The sequence below is a fragment of the Onychostoma macrolepis genome, chromosome 02 (assembly GCF_012432095.1).
Source record: "Onychostoma macrolepis isolate SWU-2019 chromosome 02, ASM1243209v1, whole genome shotgun sequence".
NCBI lineage: Eukaryota > Metazoa > Chordata > Actinopteri > Cypriniformes > Cyprinidae > Onychostoma > Onychostoma macrolepis.
In genome coordinates, this window is record NC_081156.1 from 33,326,096 (window position 1) to 33,353,611 (window position 27,516).

Sequence of the window (27,516 nt, forward strand, 5' to 3'; positions counted from 1 at the left end):
TATAATATAAATTATATGAATATAAATATATACACATGTAAATACATGTAAAAATTTTCTGAGATACTGAATTTGGGATTTTCCTTAGTTGTCAGTTATAATCATCAAAATTAAAAGAAATAATCATTTGAAATATATCAGTCTGTGTGTAATGAATGAATATAATATACAAGTTTCACTTTTTGAATGGTATTAGTGAAATAAATCAACTTTTTGATGATATTCTAATTATATGACCAGCACCTGTATGCCAACTGAGAAGATTAAATGTAAGTTTGACTCCAGAGAAGTTCAATCTGTTTTCTTCTGCAGACCAGAAGCGGTTCACTCACCTGGAAGGCTGATCTCTTGGGTGGGTCTTCGTCTTTTTTCTCCTCCTCTTCCTCCTCCTCTTCACTGTCAGTTTCAAACAGGTAATAATCACCACTTCTCACCACTGAGAGAGGAGAGGAGGAGCAAAAGCAATCAAAAAAACAAAAAAACTAAATTGGCAAACAGGAGAACAACATGCTTTTTCATATAACATAATAGACGTTGAAAAAGTTTGTTATTGACTAATCAATTTAAATTAATGAAGTTTAACAGAAAATCCTAATGAATCTCTTGACCGAACTTACCTGAATCTCTAAATCTGAAAACCGTAGTCAAATTTAGTTTATAAGGCATAACAGATTAGCATGAGTCATTAACGTTTGTAAAGCAGTACCATAAAAAAAACAATAAAACCTTAGAAGATTGAATCTTGCACATCCTATTTTAGACTTTTTATAAAATGTATGTTTTATATTTGTTATACTACTTCAATAAAACAGCATATTATCAATAAAATAAATCAACAAAATGGCTAAAAAACTACACCCGTATCTCTGGTTGGGTTAGTCAGTCATCTTACACCACAGAAACACCTCTGTGTCTGCAGTTTCACAATCGCATGGCAAAACAGGATTTGGAATAAGGAAACTGCCTTGTGTCCTTGAACAGAAGAGCCGCAATGGATGGGGAGGACAGGGGAGGAAGCTGGGAAAACATTTCAACACTTTATTTGAGAGCCTCAGATTAACAAAACCCTACAAATCTCCAAAAAAGAGCACATTTTCTATAGTGATTAGAGTCGCTCTTTAAAAAAGCTACAATGGTGATACCGTGGTTTCAGACATGGTACCGCAGTAATACCATGGATTTTTGGACAGGATCATGATAATAATACTATGGTATTCTTTGCAGTACATGTACATACCATAGTATATGAATATGGCAATCATATTCAATCATGTACCATGGTATTACCGTCTGATACATCGCTGTACCATGGTCCCACCATAGTATGTTTGTGTATGGCAGGTTTTCCTTAATAGTCTGTATTCTAATCACTATATAAAACAAGTATTGATGTTTAAAGGTTTGTAGTTAAATCACATCTCATGTGCTTCAGTATCAAGCTGATAACTGAGATCAGCTCATCAAAGACGACAAAGTAAATACCATCTCACTCATATCACACGCCGTAGAGCACCAACACAATGAGTTTGAGGGCATTTCTTTTGCTTTTTGATGGTTTTCTGTTGAGCACTTTCTTTGTTGAAGAGGAGATAAAGAGAGGGACCATAAACGTCTGGTTTATAAAGTTATTTCACCCAAAAATTAACATTTAAGTTCAGGGTTTGTAAGATGTTTTTAATGCTTTTGCTTACTAAGGCTTCATTTATTTGAACAACAATACAGTAAAAACATTAATACTGTGGAATAATTTAAAAACTTTCCTTTTTGAATATATTTTAAAATTTAATTTATGCTTCACATTTGTTTGTGGAAATTGATAAAAAAACCAAAAAAAAAAACCCCGGCATTTATTTAAAATAGAAATCTTTTGTAACATTGTAAATGTCTTTACAGTCACATTTACAGTTTGATCAATTTAATGCATCTTCTATGAACAAAAGTATTAATTAAATGTAAAATTAATTTAGAAATCATAGAAAAAAACATTGACTTTCATTGCACAAAAAAAAAAAAAAAAAAAAGAGTGCCATGAACATCCTTTTAAAGCATTTTCATTTATGGATGAAATACTCTTATAATACAGCTCAAGCTGATTCATTATTATACGGTCATGAGGGAAATCTCTCTCTTTTCCTCAACAGAGTGTCTAGTGGATTTTAATAAAGCAGAGTGATTCTCTACTGTACGGCTCCGTTCACCTGCTCATACGGTCACATGACAACAAACCAGAACCATCCAGACATTCAACTTTTCCTCCAGCTGCTGTATAGATCTATTTAAGGCACCAAATCAATGTCAAGTGTCAGAATACTTTTATTTAAAGTCATAATTTAGTTTTACACTTCAAAAGATCAAGGAAAATGTCATTCCTGATGAAACGACTGCTTTAAAGTATCTACCACTGGTAGTTAACACTGTATGTACAATCATAAGGCAGACGGCCTTAAATAGATGTAGAAAAGTCTAAGGTCTGGAGGGTGTGTTTGTCATCTCGGAGGTCTGACGGAGCCCAGGTGCAGTATGGGAATCCTCTGATTTCTGGTCAAGGACACAAGGATCAGCGAGATCAGAGGAAGGTATGAGGAACCTACTGGACGCATGGTCAACCCAAGGCCTCCACCACTGCTTTTTTTGCACCTTGTTTTTCTTTTTCTCTGCAAATGAAATGTTAGAACGTTAATGAAAACATGTCAGAAGTGACGGCGAAATTGGAAATGAAACCTTTTCCTGGTTGCTTTGTGGAGAATGTGAATAATATGCAGCTAAACACATACACAATGCTTATATAGGAGTGCTAAACTTGGCTTTTTATCGTTCTGTTGGTGATATGTTCCTAACATAGGACACTATTTGATCTTACTGTCACGATCTACATCGTACCATCATCATCGTTGTCGTCAGGTTGGATGAGTTTCTGCTCGTCTCCAGACTCCTGAGCCATGCTGAGCATCTTCTCCTTTCCTCTCTTGAACTTCTGCTGCCGCGTCTTAATACGATCCATCCTAAATGAATACATTCATAGTAGTGAGATAAATCATAAACAGCACATTTAGTAATAATAATAAACTCAAATAACATGTACATTGTAGTAATATACACTTTTTTAAAAGATTGGGGTCGTTAAGATTTTTTTAATGTAAAAAGTCTCTTCTGCTCACCAAGGCTTCATTTACTTAATTACAAATACAGTAAAAACAGTAATATTATGAAATATTATTGCAGTTTAAAATAAATATTAACATATTGTAAAATGTACGTAATTTATTGCTGTGATTAAAGCTGAATTTTCAACATCATTACATTAAAAAAAGAGAAAATCTTACTGACCCCAAGCTTTTGAATGCTAGCAGGCTAGTGGAAGCTATGTTTCTACATAACTACATAACATAAGCTAAGGTTTCTGGAGTGGTGGTTTTCGATTAGATATTATGACTCGAGTAACTGTTGAGCTCTACTATGGACTATTACATGCAAATCATGAAGTCAAACACTTAACACGAACACAAAGATCATGGCACACAAATGAAAGGATGTTTCTCACTGTCTCTTCAGTTGCTCCATGGATCTCTTCTCCTCCTCCAGACGAGCTCTCACGGCCTTCACAATGCTGGCCTGAAACAACTCTGCTCCTCTGACAGACAGACAGACAGACAGACGGACAATAATTAAAGCTGCAGTCCGTAAATTTAGCCTCTTTCTTGCCATCTCTGTTTGAAACCTGCCATTGCAGTTACATGCGGAACTATTTTCATTACGTGGGTTGTGCTCCGGCACGGCTCCAGCGCGGATGAATCTAATGTTTTGAAGTGAATGTGTGGCTGTCAGTTAACGCACCGGTGTGGATACTGTACTTAGAATCACAGATTCTCGCCTATGTCTTGGAATATATGACTCAAATAAGAATTTTCACAGAATATTGTCATCAGAACAAGTAAGTAACAAGTCTGCCACATTTGTTCTGACCAACTAAGGGGAAAAAAGCATTACAATAAATCGCGCTACCAATGGTGATTAAATCTAACGCTCATATCACATCAAACCATGCAAATTAATATTATTGTTATACTTTGAGATCAACTTTGTTCTCAAATTGTTAATGTTGACAACATCAGCATTGCGTGACTACGTGTGTGTATTAGCATGTAGATTTCAATTTCTGTACTGTCTAATCTCTAATTGTCATACCATTCGAATTTCATATTAAGAAATTCTTTTAACTCAAAAAGCAAATTATTCTTCCTTCGAACTGGCTTTCTTTAAAATACAAATCCTGTGTAATCCTAGGGTATCTGTAACCAGATGCACATTTAAAACTGGAATAATTTAATTTCAGTCACGTGTTTCATAAACACATAATCCTTTCTCGATAACAATCCGCCATTAAAATGATACATTTAATTATTCTAGCTGCTGTGAGAAAAGGCTATAAAGATTCGCCACCTGCAGGATCCTCACATGCAATAGCTTACTATCAGGGACTCAATCTTTATGCAAGTTTTGCATTTCTTTTAACCTCCAAATTCTGAGTATACATCTCACAATTCAGATTTTTTTTTTTTTTCTCAGAATTTACATTTACCTTCTTATTTACATTTATTCATTTAGAACTTACAAGCGATTCATCTTAAAGAGGTAAATAGAAATGCTTGTAATACCAAGTTTCAAGCATTGTTCAAATAAGTACAAGCTATACAGGGAAAGATTAAAGAAAAGAGAAAATATATATATTTTTTTTTTGGAATTAGGATGAAGTCAGATAGTGACGAAAGAGGTGAGTTTTCAGCTGTCTCTTGAAAATTGTCAGGGAATCAGCATTCCGGATAGGGGTTGGAAGATCATTCCTCCAGCCAGGAACGATAAACAAAAATGTTCTGGAAAGTGATTTTGTGCCTCTCTGTGATGGTACCACGAGGTCTCGCTCACTAGTGCATCTCAGACTTCTGGAGGGAATGTAGATTCGTAATAGTGAGTGGAAGTAGGCGGGTGCTGAGCCTGTGGTTATTCTATTCAAGCATCAGTGTCTTGAACTCGATGCAAGCCGTAACTGGCAGAGAGATAAAGAGAGGCATGACATGGGCTCTTTTGGGCTCGTTGAAGACCAATTGTGCCACTGAATTCAGACTTTACATCTCACAATTCTTTTTTTTTTTCTTCTAGGTATTCTGAGTCTCACATTGCTTACTTTTTCAGAGAATTCTGTATATAAATCACAATTCCAACCTCTCTTCTCAGAACTTTGAGTTTATATCTCAGAATGCTGATGTGTTTTCTCACAATTGCAAGTTTATATCTTGCAATTCTTGTAATAATTTACATTGCACAATTATGACTTTTTTTCTCACAATTCTGGGAGAACATTTCACAAAAAAAAGTCTGAATTGTGAGATATAAACTGAGAATTGAGGGGGAAAAGTAAAACAATTGTGGGCAGAAATATGTTTCCATAGAAATGTTCTCCAAACTGCAAATATAAAATTATCCCTCAAACAAAAACTTACATTCAAAACAAATCTAACACACTTGTGCGTAAACTTATGTAAACACGTTGTACCGAGATGCGAGGATCTGTCCGGCGCGGATGTCTGCGACCACATGCAGGAAGTAGTAGCTCATGAAGACACGTCTCTGCAGCAGGAGGAACGTAAAGCAGATACTGTCCCAAATGATCCCGGCCTCGTCCCTTGGCACCTCACATCCATCTACAGGCTTGCCTGAAGACACACGGACCACATATAAAGCCATTAGAGATTTGAATAATGCAACATTCCTTTTCAACCAAAAGTTATAAGTTGAAGTTGCATGTTGCTGAGCAAATATGCATAAAAACATACTGTGCACACAAATATTGGCTAAAATAATCCACATGCAATTAAGTTTACATTTTATCATTATTATTTATATTGAAATATATTTGTAATGAAAAGTTTGTTGACACCACCTTGGTTCATCACAATGCATTGCGTTTTTTGTGAAAGACAGATGCTATGGCATCTTTGAAAGCACACAAATAGGCTGCCTTCTTTTGAAACTATGATGCTTTTGTAGACAGCTCACAATACGTGTTTAATTTATACAACAACAAAGATTAGAAACCAGAATGTTGGCCAAAAGCAACCTTTCATCCATAAAGATTTCATCCATTGTCATTAAGGATGTAGCACTATCTGATCACTTCTGTATTTTCTTTGATATATTGATCTCTGTTACCACTGAATCTAGATCTGTCTTTTTTATGAAGGCTTTATCTTTAACACCAAGCATTTCTGCAGACTCTGTTGATCTTCTCCTGGATTCATTTAACTCAAAAGTTAAGAATGTTATTGATGATATTGCTCCGGTAAAGGTCAGCAAAAAGACTGGCAGACAAAAATCATCTTGGAGAAAATCAACAGTAGTTCAGAGTATGAAAAGACAATGCAGAAAAGCTGGGCGGAAGATGAAATTCGAAATTCACTATAGCATCTATAAAGAGCCTTCATGCTTTCAATGTGGAACTAGCCACAGCTAGACAGACCTTCTTCTCAATCCTTATAAACAGTAACTTAAACAACACTCGCACTCTTTTTGGTACTGTTGAGAGACTAGCAAACCCCCCAAGTCAGATTCCCAGTGAAATACTCTCCGACAGCAAATGCAATGAGCTTGCTTCCTTCTTTTCTGAGAAGATCAATGATATCAGAAAGGAGATTGGCACATCTTTTAGTCATGCAGAGGTCACACAGATTCGACCGCAATTTCAAAAAGAAGTGACTATGTCTATTTTTGAAGTAATTGATAGCAAAATTTTGGAAGAAATAGTACAGCACCTTAACCCTCTGGGGATGCGCGTTTTGTGGCAGATTTTCCTGATAAAGCCGAAATGAGCTTGAATTATTTTATTTGTATACACTCATAATAACAACCAAACTATGTGCTTTTGAAGAATAAAGAAAACAAACAGGGTGCGTTCTCAGTCTTCACTCTCTCCGCGAACTGCTTTTTGAAACACGTCACTAAAATGAACTGTAACTCAGCAAATACTTCACACAGAGACATGAGAAATATATATATAGACAGCTTGACATGTCTATTCTTAAATGAAGTAAGTCTTACCGAAAACAGATATTCTGTGATAAAGTAATAAATACAGTAAAAAAGAAATAAATCAACCTGCTTGACACACTTCCCATATCTTTTTTCAAAAGTGTGCTTAACTGTTTAGAAGCAGATCTCTTAGAAGTGGTGAACGCCTCACTTCTTTCTGGGACGTTTCCAAACTCCCTGAAAACTGCAATTGTTAAAGGGGTGGTTTACTGTTTTTTTTCTAGGCTTGATTGTGTTTATGGGGTGCAGTCTAACATGTGTTCATGCTTCATTTTTTTAAAAACGCATTATTTTTCATATAATTTACCTTTATTCCACACTGCTCTGTCCCTTCTCTGACAAACGCCTCAATTACTTCCTGTTTTTATGAAGCCCCTCCCTCAGAAATACGTGATGGGCTCTGATTGGTTAGCTGGCTCAGTGTGTTGTGATTCAATAAACCGCCGAGCGTGCGTCTAAATGTCCCGCCCCTCAGCTCAGCGGCATGTGCTCCGGTTGTATTGTAAACAATGATTTATAACAATATAGAAACGTCTATATTGCTTATCAATTTGAGCCCGATTGAGACGCAGAGGATATTAGTGAAGAGGATCGCGCAGAACCTGTGCAAGCACGGCTCTTAATGGTATGTTTGTTTGTTTGTTGTCTCGTACATTTAGATACGCTGTTATTATGCTACTGCTTATGTTAGCTTTTAATATACGTTTTTATTCTGATTAAAGTTTTAATACAGTACGGCAACCGCACACGCGTACATGTATAACGCTTCTCATTGCTATGTGAAAATGTATAATTGGAACAGTTTGTTGGAACTGATCTGACGATCTGAATGAGAGAGAGAGAGAGAGAAAGAGACAGAGAGAGAGAGAGAGAGATGCAGAGCAGGGCGACGCGAGGAACAGGATTGAGAACCGCTGTTTTAGAACATTGATTTTGAAACTTGTGAATCCATTAGAATCGATAGAAGACAGAATCGCGATTCAGATATGAATAGATTTTTACGTGCACCCCTAGTTTTCTCTTCCTCTTCTCTAAAGCAGCACAGCATGGCCCCGCCCCCTTCCTTATATGTTCCCGAGGGCGGGGTTTATCTGGGTCCATGACGTATCAGAAATACCAAGGGTTCACACAAAACAAGGGGAGTCCGCTTTTAGATATTATGCCGCCCGCAGTTGGAACCAGCTTCCAGAAGAGATCAGATGTGCTAAAACATTAGCCACATTTAAATCCAGACTCAAAAGTCATCTGTTTAGCTGTGCATTTGTTGAATGAGCACTGTGCTATGTCCGAACTAATTGCACTGTATTTTATGTATAATCATTTTCTATTCTTAACTGTTTTAAATTCATTTTAAATACATTTTTATATAATTTCCTTGTTTTTATTATAATTTTTTTAATTCCTTGTTTTTATTGTTGTGATTAATATTTTAATGACTATTTCACTTCCTTTTATGTAAAGCACTTTGAATTACCACTGTGTATGTATGAAATGTGCTATAAAAAATAAACTTGCCTTGCCTTTCTTTACCCTCTAGAGCTTTGTATTCTTTTATGGTGCAGGCAAGACTGAGCAGCTGAACCAACCAGCAGCTATTCTTCACCAAATGCTTGATATAACCACACGCCAAAATCTGTGAAAAAAAAAAAAATTATATTTATATATATATATATATATATATATATATATATATATATATATATATATATATATATATATATATATATATATAAGGAGAGAGAGAGAGAGAAAAATACAATTCTTAATGCATGTTACTCATCTTTTAATTTATTGCTTTATTCATTTTCTCTGTTCATGCATTTACTAGCCTCCTCAACAGACTAAAATAATAAATCATGATTAATCTTAATAGTTTTAATAGTTACACAATAAATCCTATATATACATATATATAGGATTTATTGTGTAACTATTAACTAGCATGATTCATCTTTTAACATGATTAATCTTTTATTTTATTCACTGATACAAATCTTTATAATTCTTAAAACTTCATGGTAATTAAACACTAAATGGAGAATATATACTGTCAATAAAGTGTAAAATCCGCTGTACTGTAAAAATTACTATAAAATAAAAAATTTATAAAATATGTTGAGATGTTCTTGGATGTTCTTTTTTATTTCTCTGCAAATAAATAAATACATTTCATACATTACTGTAATGATTTTGGCAGAACTGGCTCAAAACTGTAAATGCATTTCTTTAAGGTATAAGACACTCACAGCAAACACGTTCTTCATTGTGATGACGAAGACATTGTAAGCTATGAGGAAATCCCAGTAACGGAGGATCTTCTTGATTGGCTTGAGCAAGAGATTGCCACCAAAGAGCAGGAAGTAAAAACACGCCACCAGGTAACCCATGCAGAAGACGCTGATCCGAGTCGTTCCCGTGATGAAGATGATGGTCAGGACGAACCAGAACAGGTAGCTAAACATGATCACCTTCAGCATGTCCAGGTACGACCTGAGAGAAGGAGAGTAACGTTTAACTGACGTTTGTTTAATTATCCATCCAAACTAGGGATGCGCCAATAATACATTTCTCAGCCGATATGATAGCCGATTATTCAGAATGATATCTGCTGATACAGATATCTATAGTTTAGTTTTCTAATCTCTCCCTGTTAACTATAGGGAGCCCTCTCATTTTGCGCATAATATTAGATGTTAAAATTAACAAAGCTATTATATTAAATGCGGTTTATTTTAAGATAATAATCACACTCAAATAAAAACTCTTATATACAGCTATTGCACATAATGTAGTTTACATAAAAACGGGTCATCATGACAGATTTATTAAAACATACATATATAATTAACAGTGTTTTTAAAAAAATTTTATAGTTAACTAACGAACTGCGAACACTGGATAAGGTAAAACAAAATCTTTGGGTAAAAGCAACTTTAAGTAACATGCTGTTCCCAAGCTGTTTTATTGACGTCTTTCTTTGGGTTGAAACGCTGATTGATCGATTACATGAGATGTGATACATTTCAGTAGGTTGTACTTTATCTTTCAACATACCTTCTGGTTTTCATTCGTGTTTATTTTGCACTGTAACTTGTATTAAAGTGGAAAAGTCTTGTGTGCAGTGATGCCGCTTGAACTGAAGCGCAAGAGCAATCTGTCACATCACATCATTTGAATTTTGGGATTCAAAAGCTTTCAGGATTTGAAAGCTGAGACTTTGTTTCTTATTAACAGTAACAAAGCACAAAGCTCTTTGCAATTACTGGATGGGAGGCGTGTTAGAAATAATGTTTGGTGAAGGAAAACCGAGGGTCTGGCTTGAACTACGGGTGATAGGGTCAAATAGAACCAGCGTTAATCCATTACTATTTAACTGGGACAGCCAAAATATAAAAATAAAAATAATGTAAAACATAATAAAAGTATTTTAACAGTAAAAATTTACCTGGTTCATTTACTGGTACTAAAACATTATTTCATAGCATAATTATATGACAAACAGAGCAAATAAAATCAAATAAAATTGTATTTAAATGTAATTAATAATTGTAAGATAATGTGCTCACTGTACTGTAGCAGCCCAAGTAATTCTCTGCATTATGGTTGAAAATAAAATAGAACTAAAATAAAAATGTAAAACAGAATAAACAATTTGGATTAATTAAAAAGTATTTTAACAGTAAAAAATTACACTGTTCATTCACTCTTACTAAAACATTATTTATTTGATGATTATATGACAAATGTAGAGCATATAAAACAAACTAAAAAATAAAAAAATAAAATAAAGGCTTATATATTATATATATATTTAAAACATAATGAATAAAATAATGTGATAAGTTAACTTGACACACTTGATTTTAAATGCACAGTGGAAGTATGCAAACGGGGAAGCAGGCATAATTTATTTAAATGTTATGCTTAATTTCCTATATACTGTAGTATCAGACATCCTGACAGGCATAATTATAATGAGCGGATCGATACCCGGAGCGATTCCTTCACATGTATATGGACACGCTGCTCATTTTCTTGCACGTTAAAAGCTCACACATGCTTTGAAATGCACTTTAGACCCGCCACTCCAAAGGTTAAAGTACATCCTCCTGGCTTCACGGCCTGTTTGCAGACGCTGGACGTTGTGTTTAGCCACAGGCCTGTACTAAGAGCTCTGATGAAAAGCTGAGATGTTGTGATATGGACCTGCATTGATGGACCACAACAAGCAGCAGCTTCCTCCCCTAAAATCAATCACCTTGTAGAAAAAAGATCAGTCCATACTTAAAAGCTACTTATTGGGTTAGAGCTCAGACAGAGAGAGAAAGAGAGCGTTTGATGGTGCCTTATGGATTTTTCCCTTCTTTCTGCAATATGATCCATGGAAATTCTTGGAAAGTGAGGGTGAAAGAGGATCACGTACAGTAGAGTGACTGACATTCAAAGACATGAATAAACTGCTCCTCAACCTCAGTCATCAGAAAATATAGACATTCACTCTGACAGCAACATGCACTGACAATATTTCATAAGAAGAAAGAAAACAAAAATAACGACTTTATTCAACAATTCGTCTCCACCCTGGCAACATTTCTGAGAGTATCACGACGTATGCGCGAGTTTTGACCTGAATGTAAACAACGTATGCGCACGGCACAGCCGACACAGAACAGCATACATTGTTTACGTTCAATGGATACACTCCAAAATGGCGCCAGGGTGACGTGAAGAAGATGAATTGTTGAATAAAGTCGTTATTTTTTTCTTTATGCACAAAAAGTATTCTCGTAGCTTTGAAAAATTACTGTTGAACCCCTGATGTCACATGGATTATTTTAACGATGTCCTTACTACATTTCTGAGCCTTGATCATGGTAGGACCCTTGCTGTCTATGGAGGGTCAGAGAGCTCTCGGAAATGAATCAAAAATATCTTAATTTGTGTTCCGAAGATGAACGAAGGTCTTACTAGTTTGGAATGACATGAGGGTGAGTAATCAACAGAATTTTCATTTTTGGGTGAACTATCCTTTAAGCATGAACCTGTAAGTTAATGATGTGCTGTGTGTACCTGCAGTGAATGAAGTCCGGTACGGGGTTGTGAACGCTGAAGGACGCCGCATCCAGGTCTCGGCAGATCTCCACGTTATCTCCCGCCATCAGACGAACAGCAGCTTTGTTTTCATCTTCAAACACCTGCATCTGCAGCGACGCACACAGCAGCAGCAAGAAGTCATCTACATCAGACAAACACAAGAGCAGAGGACAGAGGACACGAATTTAAGGGTCAATATGGAGGACAAAGAGATTAATGGTATTTTGACCACTGATGGCAGTTACACACCATCTGATACACACAGAGTACAAAAAAAGGATTTGCTTCACAATTTATAAAAGGACAATTTATTACTTTTAGACAGACAGAGACTGAGGTCTTCAGTGTTCAAATCAAATCTCCTAGGATAATTTATTGACTATGGCAGAGCAAGTAATTTTCTGTAGTATTTTGAAAATAAAATAGAACTAAAATAAAGCAAAGTAAAACATAAAATATTGTGATAATTTAATAAACTAGCAGAAAAGATGTATTTAATACTAATTTAATAAATAAATACATAAAACAAAACAAAACAAACCAAATAAAATAAAATAACCTGGACGGAAATGGACCAGATCTTATACTGACAGTCAAAAGTCTGAACAGCACAAACTCTAATGTTAATTGGCAAAACATACAGTATAAGCATTAATGCTGAATATTTCTGAGGTAGAACTCACAGACGAGGAACATGGAGTTGGGCTGAGTGTGGAAATCAGGAAGGTAAAGCCATTTAATGACGTCAGAATCCATCATGGAGTCAGGAAACCTCCAGGGATAATCTAGAAAGAGAAGTTCAGTACATTGTAAATCACTGAAAAAATGACCAAAACTCATACAAACATACAGATGTTATGGTATCACAGAAGTTGACACATTGAATGGTCAGCAGTAATGGTTTGCTACACTGAATGGACATAAAAATTCACATTTTGATGGTCACTAAGATGATGTTTTATTAAGTGTTACAAACCTCAAAAACAAGCTGCATTTAAATTAAAATTTAGAAAATGTAAACATTTCTAAAAATATATTTTGAAAAAATTATTTGTAAAGATTTATTGATATTATTACCAGGGAAAGGCTAAGTGGAATTGTAATTAAAGAAAATAAATATGATATTGAGTAACAATTAGGGCTGTCAATCAATAATTATTAATCAAATTAAATACATGATATGCTGAACAATTAATCTTATTAATTGCATATCAATATTTGCAGATGAACCTCAAATGCCCCAATAAACAATTCAAAGACGTTTCATTATTGTTGAGATCACACAGAGGCTTTAGAAGTCAATATTTTATGTTTTAATTTACATTTTTTATCACTTGTCATAATCTTTAAGAGTATTTTTACACCCCTGAGATTCTGCATCAATATCAAACTGAATGAGAATCTGTGCTTAATCCCAGAATGCTGCAGTGCTCTTATATAGTGTAGTAGCTGGAAAAAGTCTAAGACTAAAAGAAACCGTTAAATAATTAAGACGTTTGAAAAGGCCCACAGCTACACACCTTTACAAGCAGCCGGTGGGATTCCAATGCAGATTAAGTACTGGAAGGTGATCATGCAGGCCAGGAAGCAGCAGTATTTGGGCCAGATCTCAGCGATGGCTTTCCTCCTGCGTCTGTACATCACCACAGCCAGAGCCAAACCGTGCAGCATGGAGTAGAAATCCATCCGCTGACCCATCACATTGATCGCCATCAGGAAACACACCTGACAAAACACCGGAACAAACCGAGAGAGATAGAACGATGTAGCGATAGAACGATAGATGGACAGACAGACAGACAGACAGACAGATAGATAGATAGATAGACAGACAGACAGACAGACAGACAGACAGACAGACAGACAGACAGACAGACAGACAGATAGATAGATAGATAGATAGATAGATAGATAGATAGATAGATAGATAGATAGATAGATAGATAGATAGATAGATAGATAGATAGATAGATAGATAGATGGATAGATAGATAGATAGATAGATAGATAGATAGATAGATAGATAGATAGATAGATAGATAGATAGATAGATAGATAGATAGATAGATAGATAGATAGATAGATAGATCGATAGATCTAAGTAAATCAAATGCACCTCTAAGCCGAACTTGTAGAAGAAGTAATTGATGAAGTATTTGGCGCAGTTGATGATGCTGTTGTCGAGGTGTTGCCGGGTGATGTCGTGAAAGATGGTCCGAGAGGGAGGAGGAGAGAGTTTGTTTTTCAGACGGAAAAACTCCTGGTGTCTGTAAATGGTGACTTCAAACGCCAAGATGGCCAACATCAACAAGTTATTCTGAGAAAGGAAGAGAAGAGCAAGAAGATGAATGTAAACAAGTGCTGTACATTAGAAAAATTATAATATGTTGTAATAGGTAATAATAGGTATGATAATAACAGGTCGCACATTTAGCATAAAACATGAAGTTAGCACTCAGGAGAGGCCAGTTTGATGCCAAATGTAACTGATAAAGTCATATTTCCCAGAAAATAATTGACAGTATCTCCTTACCCTCAGGTTTGGCAGTTCTGGAGAATTTTCATTAAACTTCTCCAGGCCGACCCAGTTTGCGGGATCAATGGGATCCTTGTACAGCAGGGATTGATACAGTTCCTTTTCTTGCTCTTTTGAGTAGTTGGATGGCTACAGAGATCACAATCACATGATTAAACAAGAACCAGCAAATCTACTCTTCTGCTACAGCCAAACTACACATCGGCTTGAAATGACAAGCGTTTTACACTACTGGGTTGTCTTTTTTTGCTTTTAATATCTGACAATATCCACCCTAATCCAGGTCCAGAGCGGGTGCAGATTCAAACCCCCAATGAGTTTAAGACTAATGATTGTCTGTGTGTAGTCTGGTATATAAACTAGACTTAATAAGAATCTTCATTAATTGATGTCATCCTGACTAATGCCATACATAGAGCTTTTTTGTAATGATGCAAGCGACCACTGTGAGAAATTGTACGATTTCAAAAAAGTTAACTACGTATTATATTGAGATTTATATATAAATAAATAAATATTTTAATGAGCAAGCCTTTCTGCAAGACATTTATGACAGCGATTTACATATTGAGCATGTTTACATGCACAGCACTAAGCTGATAACTCACTAACTTCAGCTTATTAAAATAACCTGACAACGCAAGTAAACCATGTTTACATGACTTAATTAATACATCAGGTTATTTCCCTGTAGTGACATCAAAATATAACAATTTGCGTATCTGACTCTAAGTATTCCATATGTTGTGATGTTAAATAAAGCTTGCTTCACATCGGTGGGAAACTTAGAGCTCATGTATCATCCTCTCATGCAGTTACAGATGCAGGGTTTTGACTGAACCACGTCTGCTTCTGCTGCACGAGATGAGAACTCATTTTGATCATTTTCTGAGTCATGAAAGTCTGTGTTTGTGATGTATTTCCTTTTTTCTTTACTGCAAAACACTTGCTCTGTCTGGATGCGCTTAAATCTGCCCTAACGATGCGTCCCTGTCACATATTACACATGCACACTTCAATAAGCTGGCAGAGAGCAGTTTACATGCTGGGCAAAATCAGGGAGTCGACTGGTTTATGCTTAAGCCATTTATGACTTTACTCCGATAAAAAGAAAGCGGGTTACCAAGCTTACTGTACATGACCACTGTTGTCAGCTATTAAAAACATGCATGTAAACACACTCATATCTCACTGATACCTGGTGTTGATTTAGCATATGTGACAAACATGCTCCATTTAAAAGATTTGGGGTAAAAGGCAGAGATAACCCCTGGTTTACTGAGTTAATCTCTTCTCGTATTAAAGAGAAGAGATGTTGCTTGGGCCAAAGCCAAGAAAACAATAACCATTTGGATTTAGTACGCTACAGGACACTAAGAAATAGTTGATTATTTCTTGAAATTATAAATGTGATTCTAAATGAACTGAATTCTACATGTAATTAATATCTAAATGCTGTATGATGAATTAAATTCTGAATGATCCAACTAAATTCTGGAACTTAACCAGATCAGCTTCTGATGTAAAATCCTCCACTAGTCTGCCTGACTATTTAAAAGGAAATGACAGAACTATAAAATAATGTTAATGATTTTAATAACCATTTTATTGTTGCTGGTTCCACCACTGATCCTACTAATTTAAGGTGAACATCAGATAAAAGAGAGTTTTGAAGCTGATATGTGTCGTTCTACTCAGCTGTTTACTTTTACTCTTATTCTAGTAGAACAAGTTTACAGAGCCTTTTCACATTTAGATTGGCGCAGATCTCATAGCAGAACCTATCACTTAACTTCAAATGTAATTCCTTGTGCATGGACATCAGCCTTGGTTCTTCCTTTGCTAATAAGAGGTTGACCCTATGAATTACCGTAGATAACTATTGTCCTCTTTCAAGGTTAAAGGTTTCCCACAGTGACCTCTTTTTAGCACCAATTCTATTTTCATTTTATATAAATGACCTGCAGCTAAAATACATTTATATGCTGATGATACAATTATCGATATAATAGCAAAGTCCAAAAAACAGGCCATAGAGCTATTACAAGACTCTCTTTGGTCATTGCAACCCTAGTAAAAAAAAAAAGAGTAATATATTTAAGATACATTTATCTCATACTAAGTATTGTTCAAATCTATTAACACATTTCCTGACATATTGCTCGAGGCTGATATAAAAATTGTAATTAAACTTTATTTGAAGTATCACTTGTGCACAATGCACTTTTCTTAATATTAAGCCTAAAATGTGTTTTAATATCGCTATTGATGAGGATTGTGTGATCTTTGAATAATATCAGTTTTTAAAAGCAAATATACTTCAGTTTATCTTTAGCTGAACTTCTGCACAACTGAAGTGCATTCACCACAAAATTAGTTGTTCCAATTTAGTATACCAGTTTAGTATACTAAAAGTAAAATGTATTTGTAGTATACTTAACATGAAATGAATGTATTTCAAATACATTTTAGTATATTTACTTTTCACTAGAGAATCTTTATAAATACTAAAAAAAAACTAAATATATGCTTTTTACTTGCAGTTGTATGAAAATAGATGTCCCACCTATTTTAACCTTAAAAGGGGGTTCTATGCAAAGAGTTTGCTCTTGCTATAAATACCAGGGCATATGGCTTGATGAAAGGTTGGGTTTTAATATTAATATGAAGATCCTCTAAAAAAGCTAAGGCTTAAATTAGGTTTTCTCTTTCGTTAAAGAAATGTTTTTCCATTCAAGCCTAAAAGAGAATTTTCCAAAGTTGTTTCTTTTAGGTGGATTATGGTGATGTGATTTATATATATGCAAACTTATCTTCACTAAAAATATTGGATTGTATATATCATGCTGCAGTCCGATTTGTGACAAGTGCATCTATATGTGCTCATCTTTGTACTTTATATGACTTGATTGGTTGGTCCTCCTTGAATGAGAGGAGAAAAATGCATATGCTGCTGTTTATTGCTAAGGCGCTATTAGGTAAATTGTAAACTTTTATTATATTATACTTTTCATTATAGGACCAGATCTTCTTCTAAATTATTTTGAATTGTGCCTAGTGTTTATTCTGAGTTCAGCAAAATTGCTTTTTCCTCTTAAATGCAGAGTATTTTGATGTTAGAAGCACTCCCATCTTTAAACCGTCTTAGAAATATTTGTATTTTTTAAGGAAATGTGCGTGTTTTGTGTAGTTTTTTTAGAAGTGTAGTTATAATGTAGGATACGTTTTTTTGTACTTTGGGTTTTATGTGTTTTGTAATCTGTTTATGTGAGTAGTGACAAACTCATTTGATAAGTAAAGAAACCCACCATTGAACAATTACTTGAGTAGTTTGTGTGCTTGATGGACTTCAGCTGATATAACAACTTGCAGATGATGATGACACATGTCCAGATGGTGCAAACGCTGGAAGCACGAACTCGAAACTGCTGATATGGCAGCGCAAACGTCCACGAGATCAAAAACACATAGTTCAGCAGCGAAACCTGCAAGAGACACATGTGAGAAATAGAAACACCTTCTGATTACTCGATGACAACCTCGTGTTTGAGCTTCTACCTCTTTGAGAGCTAGCACGATGATGTAAGTGGACACAATCTTGATGATGTGCATCTCCAGCAGCCACCAGATGAAGAGCTTCAGCTTATGGAAGCACTCCAGGAACTTGAGGAACAGGACCGTGAGCCGGTCGAGCACCAAATGCCATTTATTCTTGAGGTCTGAAACAGAAGCGAAGAGAGATAAATCGGCAGCTTTTCCCATTCTGACACCGAACACTCTACTGACCGAAAGCCGGTCCTTGGGTGGGATATATACTGCTCTGTGAGCTGCACCTGTGGCACCATTCAGTTGCTGGGCACACTCATAGTCAGATGAACGTATACAGTATCAGTGCACTGGATCCGTGCATTCTCTTAAAGTGACAGCACTCTTTTAATGTTAATCAAACAGATTCATCTTTAATTTATACAGTCAAATATGCAATGTTATTTTACATTTGATAACTTTATTCAATTTCTGTACCTAAAGACTAATGTTAGACCTACCTAAAAAAACAGAAAAGCATGGTTTATTTTATTTGTATCTTTGCTCTATTTTATTTATTTGTGCTGTTGCTTAGCTAGATTATTTGTTCATATTGTCTTTTTTTTATTTGACAGTATAGTCCTTTTTTCCCTAAACATAGCACATACCGAACCGTACCGAAACTGTGACCCTAAAACAATGATACAAACCAAACCATAACTTGAATCATCACACCCATGTATACACATCTATACAGTTGATTCGTAATAAACATGATGCAGTTATATGCCCCTAAAATTCAAGAGATTGTGGAAAATGTCCCATATGAGTTTTTTCCTCGTATATACATCATATGATATAGTTAAGCAGTATCACAGGAGCAACAAATGCAAATTCACACGAGTGCTGTATTGTCCCAAATAGCACAAATGCATAATTTAGACACAATATTGTCTGTCTTTGCTCAGTTTTGCCTATGCAAATATTACCTATTACCAGCAGAACTGTTGTGCGTCTCCGAGAAACACATAATTTCTAAATGATAATTTCTGAATTCCGTGAATTGAACAAATTGAAATTCATTCCTGAATGAATCAGCCATTTGAACAAATTGAATGAATGAATGAGTCAATGAGTCATTCATTAAGACATTTACTGCCACTTTAGTTTCTTATTTAGAGTATCATTTTATTAAATATAATTTCATATTACATATTTAAAAATATGCTAATAAAAATAAAAGTCTGCATTAAAAAAAAAACTAAAAATAAAAACTAATTAAAGGGATAGTTCACCCAAAAATATAATGGATAAACACAATAAACACAATAATGGATTTTTCAACGCATTATTCGATTCTAAATTTTAATCGATTGACAGCCCTAACATTGATTTGATTTCAATCAAATGTTGATTTGATTTAGTTAATAGAAGTTAATTGATAAATAAAATCTATTTATGACATTATTTCCTCACTTTACAACATTTTTACACAAGTGCTCCTTTTTTTTTTTACTTTTAACAGTACTGTAGCTTTGCAGGTTTCTTCAAGCATTGGACTGGGCTTCAGTACCTGAGCTCTGTTCTGAGGGCAGTTCTGGATCTGTGGCAGCACTGAACTGCTGAATGTCCTCCTGACTGGACAGATGAGCTGAATGGATGGACAGAGACTCTTTCTTCTTCTCCTCCTCCACACAGTCCACGACCAGCACCTCGTTCATGGACTCTTTCTCTTTCTCCTCCTTCAGCAGCGGCTCTGGAGACGTGCTCATCATCGTCAGATCGGCCAGACTCCCGTCAGGATGAGCCAGTCTGGAGATCAGAAAGATTGCATTAGGAGAGAAAGACACACAGTGTCTCACTCATTTACAGTGTATCTGTGACAAATGAGTGATTCTTCAATTAGAGGCACTTTTGACTTTCTCAAAGTTTGAAAAATGAAACTTCTTTAAACTATGCATCATCTAAGTTAAAACATTCATCACACATCCAGGAATAAAGATCTGATCACGGCCCTCACCTTTCATTTTTCCAATGATTAAAAAAAATTAAATTGTTATGAAAATGCAATCTGTACTCATGAATGCCAAGTAAATTTTTAAGATTTAATTTAATTTAATTTAATTTAATTTAATTTAATTTAATTTAATTTAATTTAATTTAATTTAATTTAATTTAATTTAATTTAATTTAATTTAATTTAATTTAATTTAATTTAATTTAATTTAATTTAATTTAAAACATGTTTAATACCAGTGGGATTTTAACTTGACTTAGTAGTTTAACCATGCTCACCTGCTAACCGCTTCCACAACGGGAAGCACATTCGGTCCGTTACATAATGCAGCAGTTTACAGGTTTAAAGTTCTTGAGGAAATGTGGGGGGATTGGAGGAAAAATACAGAAATTCTAGCAAATTTAGCACTGTGATACTCATCAAAATACACCCCCCCCCCCACACCCCAAAAAATTTAAAATATAATAATAACATTAATAAAAAGCCACAATGAAAAGAATTATCATTCATTTGTATTTATTTTCTTTAAAGCTTCTTTCTTTGTCTTTAAAATGAGAAAGAAAAGTTCCTGTAATTGATGAATCACCCATACTTTCCTTACACTTAGATCACATGCTGATCAAGTTAGCTCAGTTTGGGTTATAAAATGCAGTTATTTAAATGTTAGTGGCCAATAAATGGCCTTGAATCAGGATTCCACAGGCAGGGTTTGGGTGGAAAACATGGATGCCGTGTGCATTAGATCCGTAAGGAACAAGCCGGATTGCATTATTATTTTTTAAAGAAGCAATGCACGTGTCTGCCATACATGAATCGTGTGACCAAAAAACCAAAACAAATATTTCTGCAGTCAGACTTTAGTGGCAATGGCCTCTTCTGGATGGTCTTGCTGCTATGAAGGGTTTAAACGCTTGCATGATGAGGTTTCATGTCAAAGCTTTACCTTGTTTATACCACACTTACTTGCTCTGAGGAGAAGAGATTTTTTGCTTGATGCTGTTGAAGCAATTTACAGAATGGAAATATACGAAATCAAAGCAATGAAAAGTTTCACACAGTTGAACATTACTGTAAGATGAGACAGAGAAAGAGGGACAGAGAGATTCTTTAAGGAGGAGAGGCCGTGCATTTCAAAGACATGCTGAGGAGATTCATTCCCTGTCAGAGTCTGAGAGCGGGACTATCGTCGGGATATACCGGCTCAAGTAGAACTTTCTGGGATGCATTTGAGCAGGCAGAGTTTTAAAGTCAACATGAACTCAAAACCGACCCTATTTAGTATTTTAATACGGGTTTCCAGTCATAACTTTTATTCAAAAACAAACAAACTATTTTTTTTTTTTAATTATCAAAATAACTTGCCTGAAATGGCTTTCATTGGTAACTAAAATGACTACATAAACTACGACTATTTTGTTAATTGAAATAAAGCGAAAACAACTAAAACAGAAATAAAAATGTAAAGACTAAATAGAAATATCAAAAACTATCAGAAATGGCAAAAACATAGAACTAAATTGTTATTCTTATATATAAATTATATATATATATATATAATTATTATTATTATTATATATGTTTCAGTACATTTTAAAAGTTTATTTTGTAATAAAATGTTTACATTTGAAATGATTTCATTATTTGCTTTTGTTTACTTAATTTCTTATGCATCTGTCGTCATTATTTTGAACTATGTTATATCCCTTTTATGTAAAGCATTTATGAATTGCCATTGTGTATACAATTTGCTATATAAATAAACTTAGTTAAAAAACTAAATTCAAATTAAAACTGAAAATCTAATTCAGAATATTAATAAATGCTATAAAAGTATATAAATAACACTAACTGGCTGATGTCACTGAGCATATGTGGGTTATTAGCTGAAATGAACAAACAGCCAAACACCTTATTTAGTTATTTTTTTAGGCTGTTGTTGAGGGTAATCGTACCATAGTTAACGCAGTCTTTTACTGCCCATTAAATCTAATAAAGATACAGTGATATTAGCAAATAAAGTTAGATTTTTTGTAAATGCTCTGGATTGAGAACTTGGCCTTCGGCTGCATATTTCTCAATGAAAATGAATATTCAATGAGGGAAAACCTTATTTCATCAACTTTATATTTTATTCATCATCAGATAATGACTAACCCCCATTTGGATAACTTGTTATCCAAATATTTGTATTCATTGGGAAATATATCTGATTATGAAAAAGTAAAATGGTTTTTGTGTGCAGTTTCATGTTGACTTTGACATTTTGTAACATTTAAAGCAAACGTTAAAGTTCTAGACAGGAAACCAGGTCACTGACAGAGTGACGTCATACTTTTTTTTTTCTTTTTTTTTTTTTTTTTATCTATTCAGGAATCTAGCGGATTTTTAAGTGAGAAAAGAGTGTACTGGCAAACAGGAGTAGTGAGAAGAATGAGGGATTTTGGGAATTCAGGGAAAAGGTGAACATTGACTGTTATTTCCATGGATGCCAGAGAAAGACAAGCAGTCACCCACCTATCCACGATCAGATAGATACGACCACTGACTTTAGTATAGCTGCGAGGTAAGGGATGGCAGGGAAAGATGGGAGCACATGATTGGTTAAAATAAGAAATCGATTTGCATTAAAAAAGATTGATTTGTCTGCACGGAAAACAAGGATGACACTTCTGCAGATTCAACAGAGAGAAAACGATCATGAAAGAAATGAAGAAATGAGGAAACAAGGCACGAGGATGAAACAATCGTAAGTTAAGTTCAACAAGACAATGAAATGAACTCTGCACACCTCTAGTACAAGTAAAATATTGCTACTCATTTTCTGTTTACAATTAGTTATTAAAGCAATGCAACACAAGAGTTAATGTTCATCAAACAATCCTCATTACTACTGTGATGTAAAACATGATGATTGTTGTTGTTATTATTAGTGCGTATTGCTACTCTGAACAGCAACGTGGCGCTTGCGAAACTTTATGAATAAAACTTTATTTTTAAAACATTATTATAAAAGTAAAAAAAAAAAAAGTATTATTCATAACGATTAATTAATAAAAAATTCTTGAATTTATGAAATTAAATATTAAAATTAGGATATAAATATATATTATATAAAAATTATTAAATTAAATATTCAAATTATTCTAAAAAATGATTAAATGTTTACTAAACATTAGCTCTGGTGGTCCATTGCTTTAATCATAATTATTATTACTAAAAATAACACGTACTCAAATTATTGTTGTTTCACTAAGAAAATAGCTGATTTGAAATGTGGTTTCACGTATGCATTTGTGTTATTACAAATGTGACTCATTTATGACACATGACCTTTCCTTAAATGACATCATCTCCACACTTCCTGTTAGCCTCAGCTGTGACTGGCGGGAAAGTGTCTCTCACCTGTAAATGGTGCTCTGCTCTTTGCTGATGACGGCTTTGAGATCGGTGAGCTGCAGGAAGCCGTCGTGGAAGTAATGCAGGTGCAGGATGCAGACCAGAAGGAAGGACGTGGGGATGAAGATACGGGTGAACAGATCAGCGAGGCTGTACCTCACCAGACCGATGTCCTTCAGTCTGAGAGACAAACAGAGAACCATTACTGCATTATTCGGACTTAAAACGCTTTCATTTTGGGCAGCACTGACATACTTTGCACCTTAAATACAAGGTGTATATTAGTCAAATACAAGGTTTAACAGACCACAAGGCAGCTGACTAGGGTCTGAATCGTACGGTTTGTGGTACGTTCGACTGATCAAACACATCTAAGAATGTTCGAAACTCACACTTCTTCTGGTATGCCCGTCATTTTGGTCCAGTTAGCGATGGCGTTCTCAAACTGACAGGTGTAGATTAGGATGAGCACTAGCATGGTGTATACCACCACAGACATCCAGAAGTACTTCAGGATCCTGCGCCACCACTCATAATGCACCTGAGGAGAACAAAACCGCTCTGTCAAAGGAAAAGTTGACCCAGAAATTAAACTTCTGTCGTAATTTAAATTGATAACTATTCATCTATTTTATACATTATAGTTATACAATTATATATAAAATTTTGAATAAAATAGGCAGCTGTTTAATGCAAAATGACAACATTTTTACAATAAAACTAGGCCTATTTTAATTTTATAAATATACTGTATATAGTTCCCCATTTTTTTTCTTTTGCATAAAATATATGGTGACCTGTGCTGGCAAAATAAGTCCCAATGAGCAAATTTGAAAAATTGTTTAAAAATGGTTTATTTTTATTTTCACAATCTCTACTTAAAAAAAAAAAAAAAAATCTTCAAAATGATGTGTGATTTGTTTGGAATTGGACAAAAACAAAACAAAAAAATGACTGAGCTGCACCCGTTTGATCGAAAAATCGAGTTCAAAAGCAAAATCACCTAGCAACACTGCATCTTTTCCTCCACTTCTTTTCTTAATAATAATTACTATAAAGCTATTTTTAATTTTATCTTTCTTAGTCAAAATTAGAACAAATATGCAAATAAATAGTATAACAAATAATAATATAAGAAAGAAACAAATGAAATAGTACGTTACTTTTTTCATCTTACCACTTAACAGAAGCATTCAAGTAAGAAAACAAATGTAAAAATGACTCCAGTGTTTTTGTAACAAATAAACAGATAAGTAAAACTACAAAAGCCATTCATTCAAGAGCAGCGAGTAATTCCCTCTTTCTTTTATTGTTAGATTAGCATTAATGAGACAGACGGCCTACATATTAAGACCTACTATAATGCAAGGATCTCATCTGAAATAACATTATACGTTTTTCCCCAACAGTTCACCAACTTAATACATAGCAGATAATGTTTGCGTGAATATTTTGAAATATCGTAATTCAGGATCACGCACTGTCTGAGAGATGCATCTTTACGCGCACACTTCGGATGTGTCAGTCAGCGTGAACGTTTGTTTAGCATGGATTTGAACATCACATTTCACTGGTTCAGACTCACGCTATTGAGATGTTCACAAAGCTGTAATGCTGCGCTTTATAACTACATCTGTGCTAGTGCTGAGGGAAGCACCAGTCGCCAAGAAGCGAGCAATACGAGCATTCAAATAAAGATCATTTCAGATGTTTAATTACTATTTGGAGCATTGGCATTGCTAGACAAGGGCCTTAATGAACTCATTTTTGTGACATTTTTCACATTTTTTGCCTGGAGCTCAAAATTAGACTTTTATTTGACTTTTTGTACTTTAGCGGAGTGTGAACTGTACTGTACTGGTTAGACAGCAGTGCAGCACCTGGTAAAGAGCCACGCAGGACAGAAACATCATCATGTAGACGATCTTGTACATGACAATCTCTCCTTCGAAGCTGACAAAGAAGAACATTCCTCCGCAGATATAGATCCAGTATTTCACCAGCAGAGCCATCACTAGTTTCCCAATCACATGCATCAGGTCGTTCTCGTCCCCCTCCTCTTCCTCTTCCTCTTTGTCTTTTTCTTCCTCTGCAAACCACATAGAAAGTTATTTCTTTGTGAGTATATAACAGAAGATTTTCTGCTATTACAAGATTTAATCTGTACATCACATATAGAAGAAGCCACCTTTTTTCTGCTCATCTACTTGGACGTCACAAAGAGCTGCTTCCTCTTCCATCTTCTCTTGTCTCTCCATCAAAGTTTGTCTGAGCAGCAGCCAGAAACTCAGCTGACACAGAATCTACAGACACGATGCCAAAAACACATTAGTAAACTATAACTATATAACTGTCACGGGGTTAATAAATTATCTGTTGAATATTACACAGAAATGACATATTTGCCCTATTTATAGAAAACATACTACTTCATTCAGAAGTTTGGGGTCAGTATGATTTTGAAAGAAGACTTTTGCTTACCAAGGCTGCAGATATTTGTTAAAAAACACAGTAAAAACAGTAATAAATATTATTACAATTTCAAATAACTGTTCTTCTCTTTGAATATATATATTTTTAAAAAGCAATATAATAATAATAATAAAACGTAGTAATATAATAAAGTATTTCTGTGAGTCAAAGCTGCTGAAGAAACATTTCTGATTATTGTCAGTGTTTTCAATGTGTAAACTGTGATACACTACCACTCAAAAATTTGGATCACAAGTAGCATTAAAAAAAAAAGAAAAAAAAAAAGAAACTGATCATTTAATTCAGCAAAGACAGATCGAAACTTTATATCAATCAAATAATCATGAAAAAGTCAAATGCCTCACGGGTTTCACAAAAAAAAAAAAAATATTAAGCAGCAAAATTTTTAATATTAATAATAACCAGCATTATTAATAATTGAGCAGCAATAATATTTGATCATATTTTTTCTAAGTTTCTAGAAAATAGTTATTTTAAATTGTAATAATATTTCACAATATTACTGTTTTTACTGTATTTTTGATCAAATAAATTCAGTCTTGATAAGCAGAAGATACTTTTTTCAAAGCAATATAAAATCTTAATAATTTTTGGTTTTGGCTAAAATCAAATATACTAATTCAATTTTATATATATATGTGACCCTGGAGGACAAAAGCGGTCTTAAGTCGCTGGGGTATATTTGTAGCAATAGACAAAAATACACTGTATGGGTCAAAATTATCCATTTTTCTTTTATGCCAAAAATCATCAGGATATTAAGTAAAGATCATGTTCCATGAAGATATTTAGTAAATTTCTTACAGTAAATATATCAAAACTTAATTTTTGATTAGTAATATGCATTGCTAAGAACTTCATTCGGACAACTTTAAAGGCGATTTTCTCAATATTTAGATTTTTTTGCACCCTCAGATTCCAGATTTTCAAATAGTTGTATCTCAGCCAAATATTGTCCGATCCTAACAAACCATACATCAATGGAAAGATTAAGATGATGTATAATTTCCAAAAATTGACACTTAAGACTGGTTTTGTTGTCCAGGGTCACATATTACATTCTAATATACATATTTTCAATATTTTCATTGTTTAATTGTTACCTTGGTGCTCAGTTCAGTGAAGGGCACCTTCATCTTCAGAAAGAAACCCGGCACTGGATCCAAGTGCTCAAAACACCAGATATACTGAAGGACCAACAGGAGGTTCCCGTAGGCCACCATGAACGGCGAGGTCATCATGGCGTATTTCCTCCGGTCTCGCACCATCCACAGAGTACAGGACCACAGCAGAAAGACAAACGTCAGCCAGCTAACGTACGTTATACTCCATGCCTTAGAAATGAAGAAAGATCGATGATGAGATGTCATGG

General features: G+C 34.6%; 1 protein-coding gene across 4 annotated transcripts in view; it reads right to left on the reverse strand.

The window, feature by feature from the left end:
* Positions 1-27,516, reverse strand: part of LOC131531932 (piezo-type mechanosensitive ion channel component 2) — a 99,247-nt gene that overhangs the window by 25,536 nt on the left and 46,195 nt on the right. For all 4 annotated transcript variants that reach the window (XM_058763139.1, XM_058763149.1, XM_058763155.1 and 1 more), the window contains 20 exons: positions 27,248-27,478; positions 25,840-25,954; positions 25,532-25,740; positions 24,044-24,192; positions 23,658-23,831; positions 19,812-20,050; positions 18,272-18,432; positions 18,022-18,198; positions 14,711-14,842; positions 14,294-14,494; positions 13,698-13,902; positions 12,861-12,962; positions 12,154-12,319; positions 9,330-9,573; positions 8,599-8,716; positions 5,552-5,711; positions 3,542-3,631; positions 2,881-3,002; positions 2,592-2,654; positions 333-436 (listed from right to left, as the gene is read on the reverse strand). In XM_058763139.1, coding sequence (XP_058619122.1) covers positions 333-436; positions 2,592-2,654; positions 2,881-3,002; positions 3,542-3,631; positions 5,552-5,711; positions 8,599-8,716; positions 9,330-9,573; positions 12,154-12,319; positions 12,861-12,962; positions 13,698-13,902; positions 14,294-14,494; positions 14,711-14,842; positions 18,022-18,198; positions 18,272-18,432; positions 19,812-20,050; positions 23,658-23,831; positions 24,044-24,192; positions 25,532-25,740; positions 25,840-25,954; positions 27,248-27,478 — 3,162 coding nt within the window. The remainder of the gene's footprint in view (positions 1-332; positions 437-2,591; positions 2,655-2,880; positions 3,003-3,541; positions 3,632-5,551; positions 5,712-8,598; positions 8,717-9,329; positions 9,574-12,153; positions 12,320-12,860; positions 12,963-13,697; positions 13,903-14,293; positions 14,495-14,710; positions 14,843-18,021; positions 18,199-18,271; positions 18,433-19,811; positions 20,051-23,657; positions 23,832-24,043; positions 24,193-25,531; positions 25,741-25,839; positions 25,955-27,247; positions 27,479-27,516) is intronic.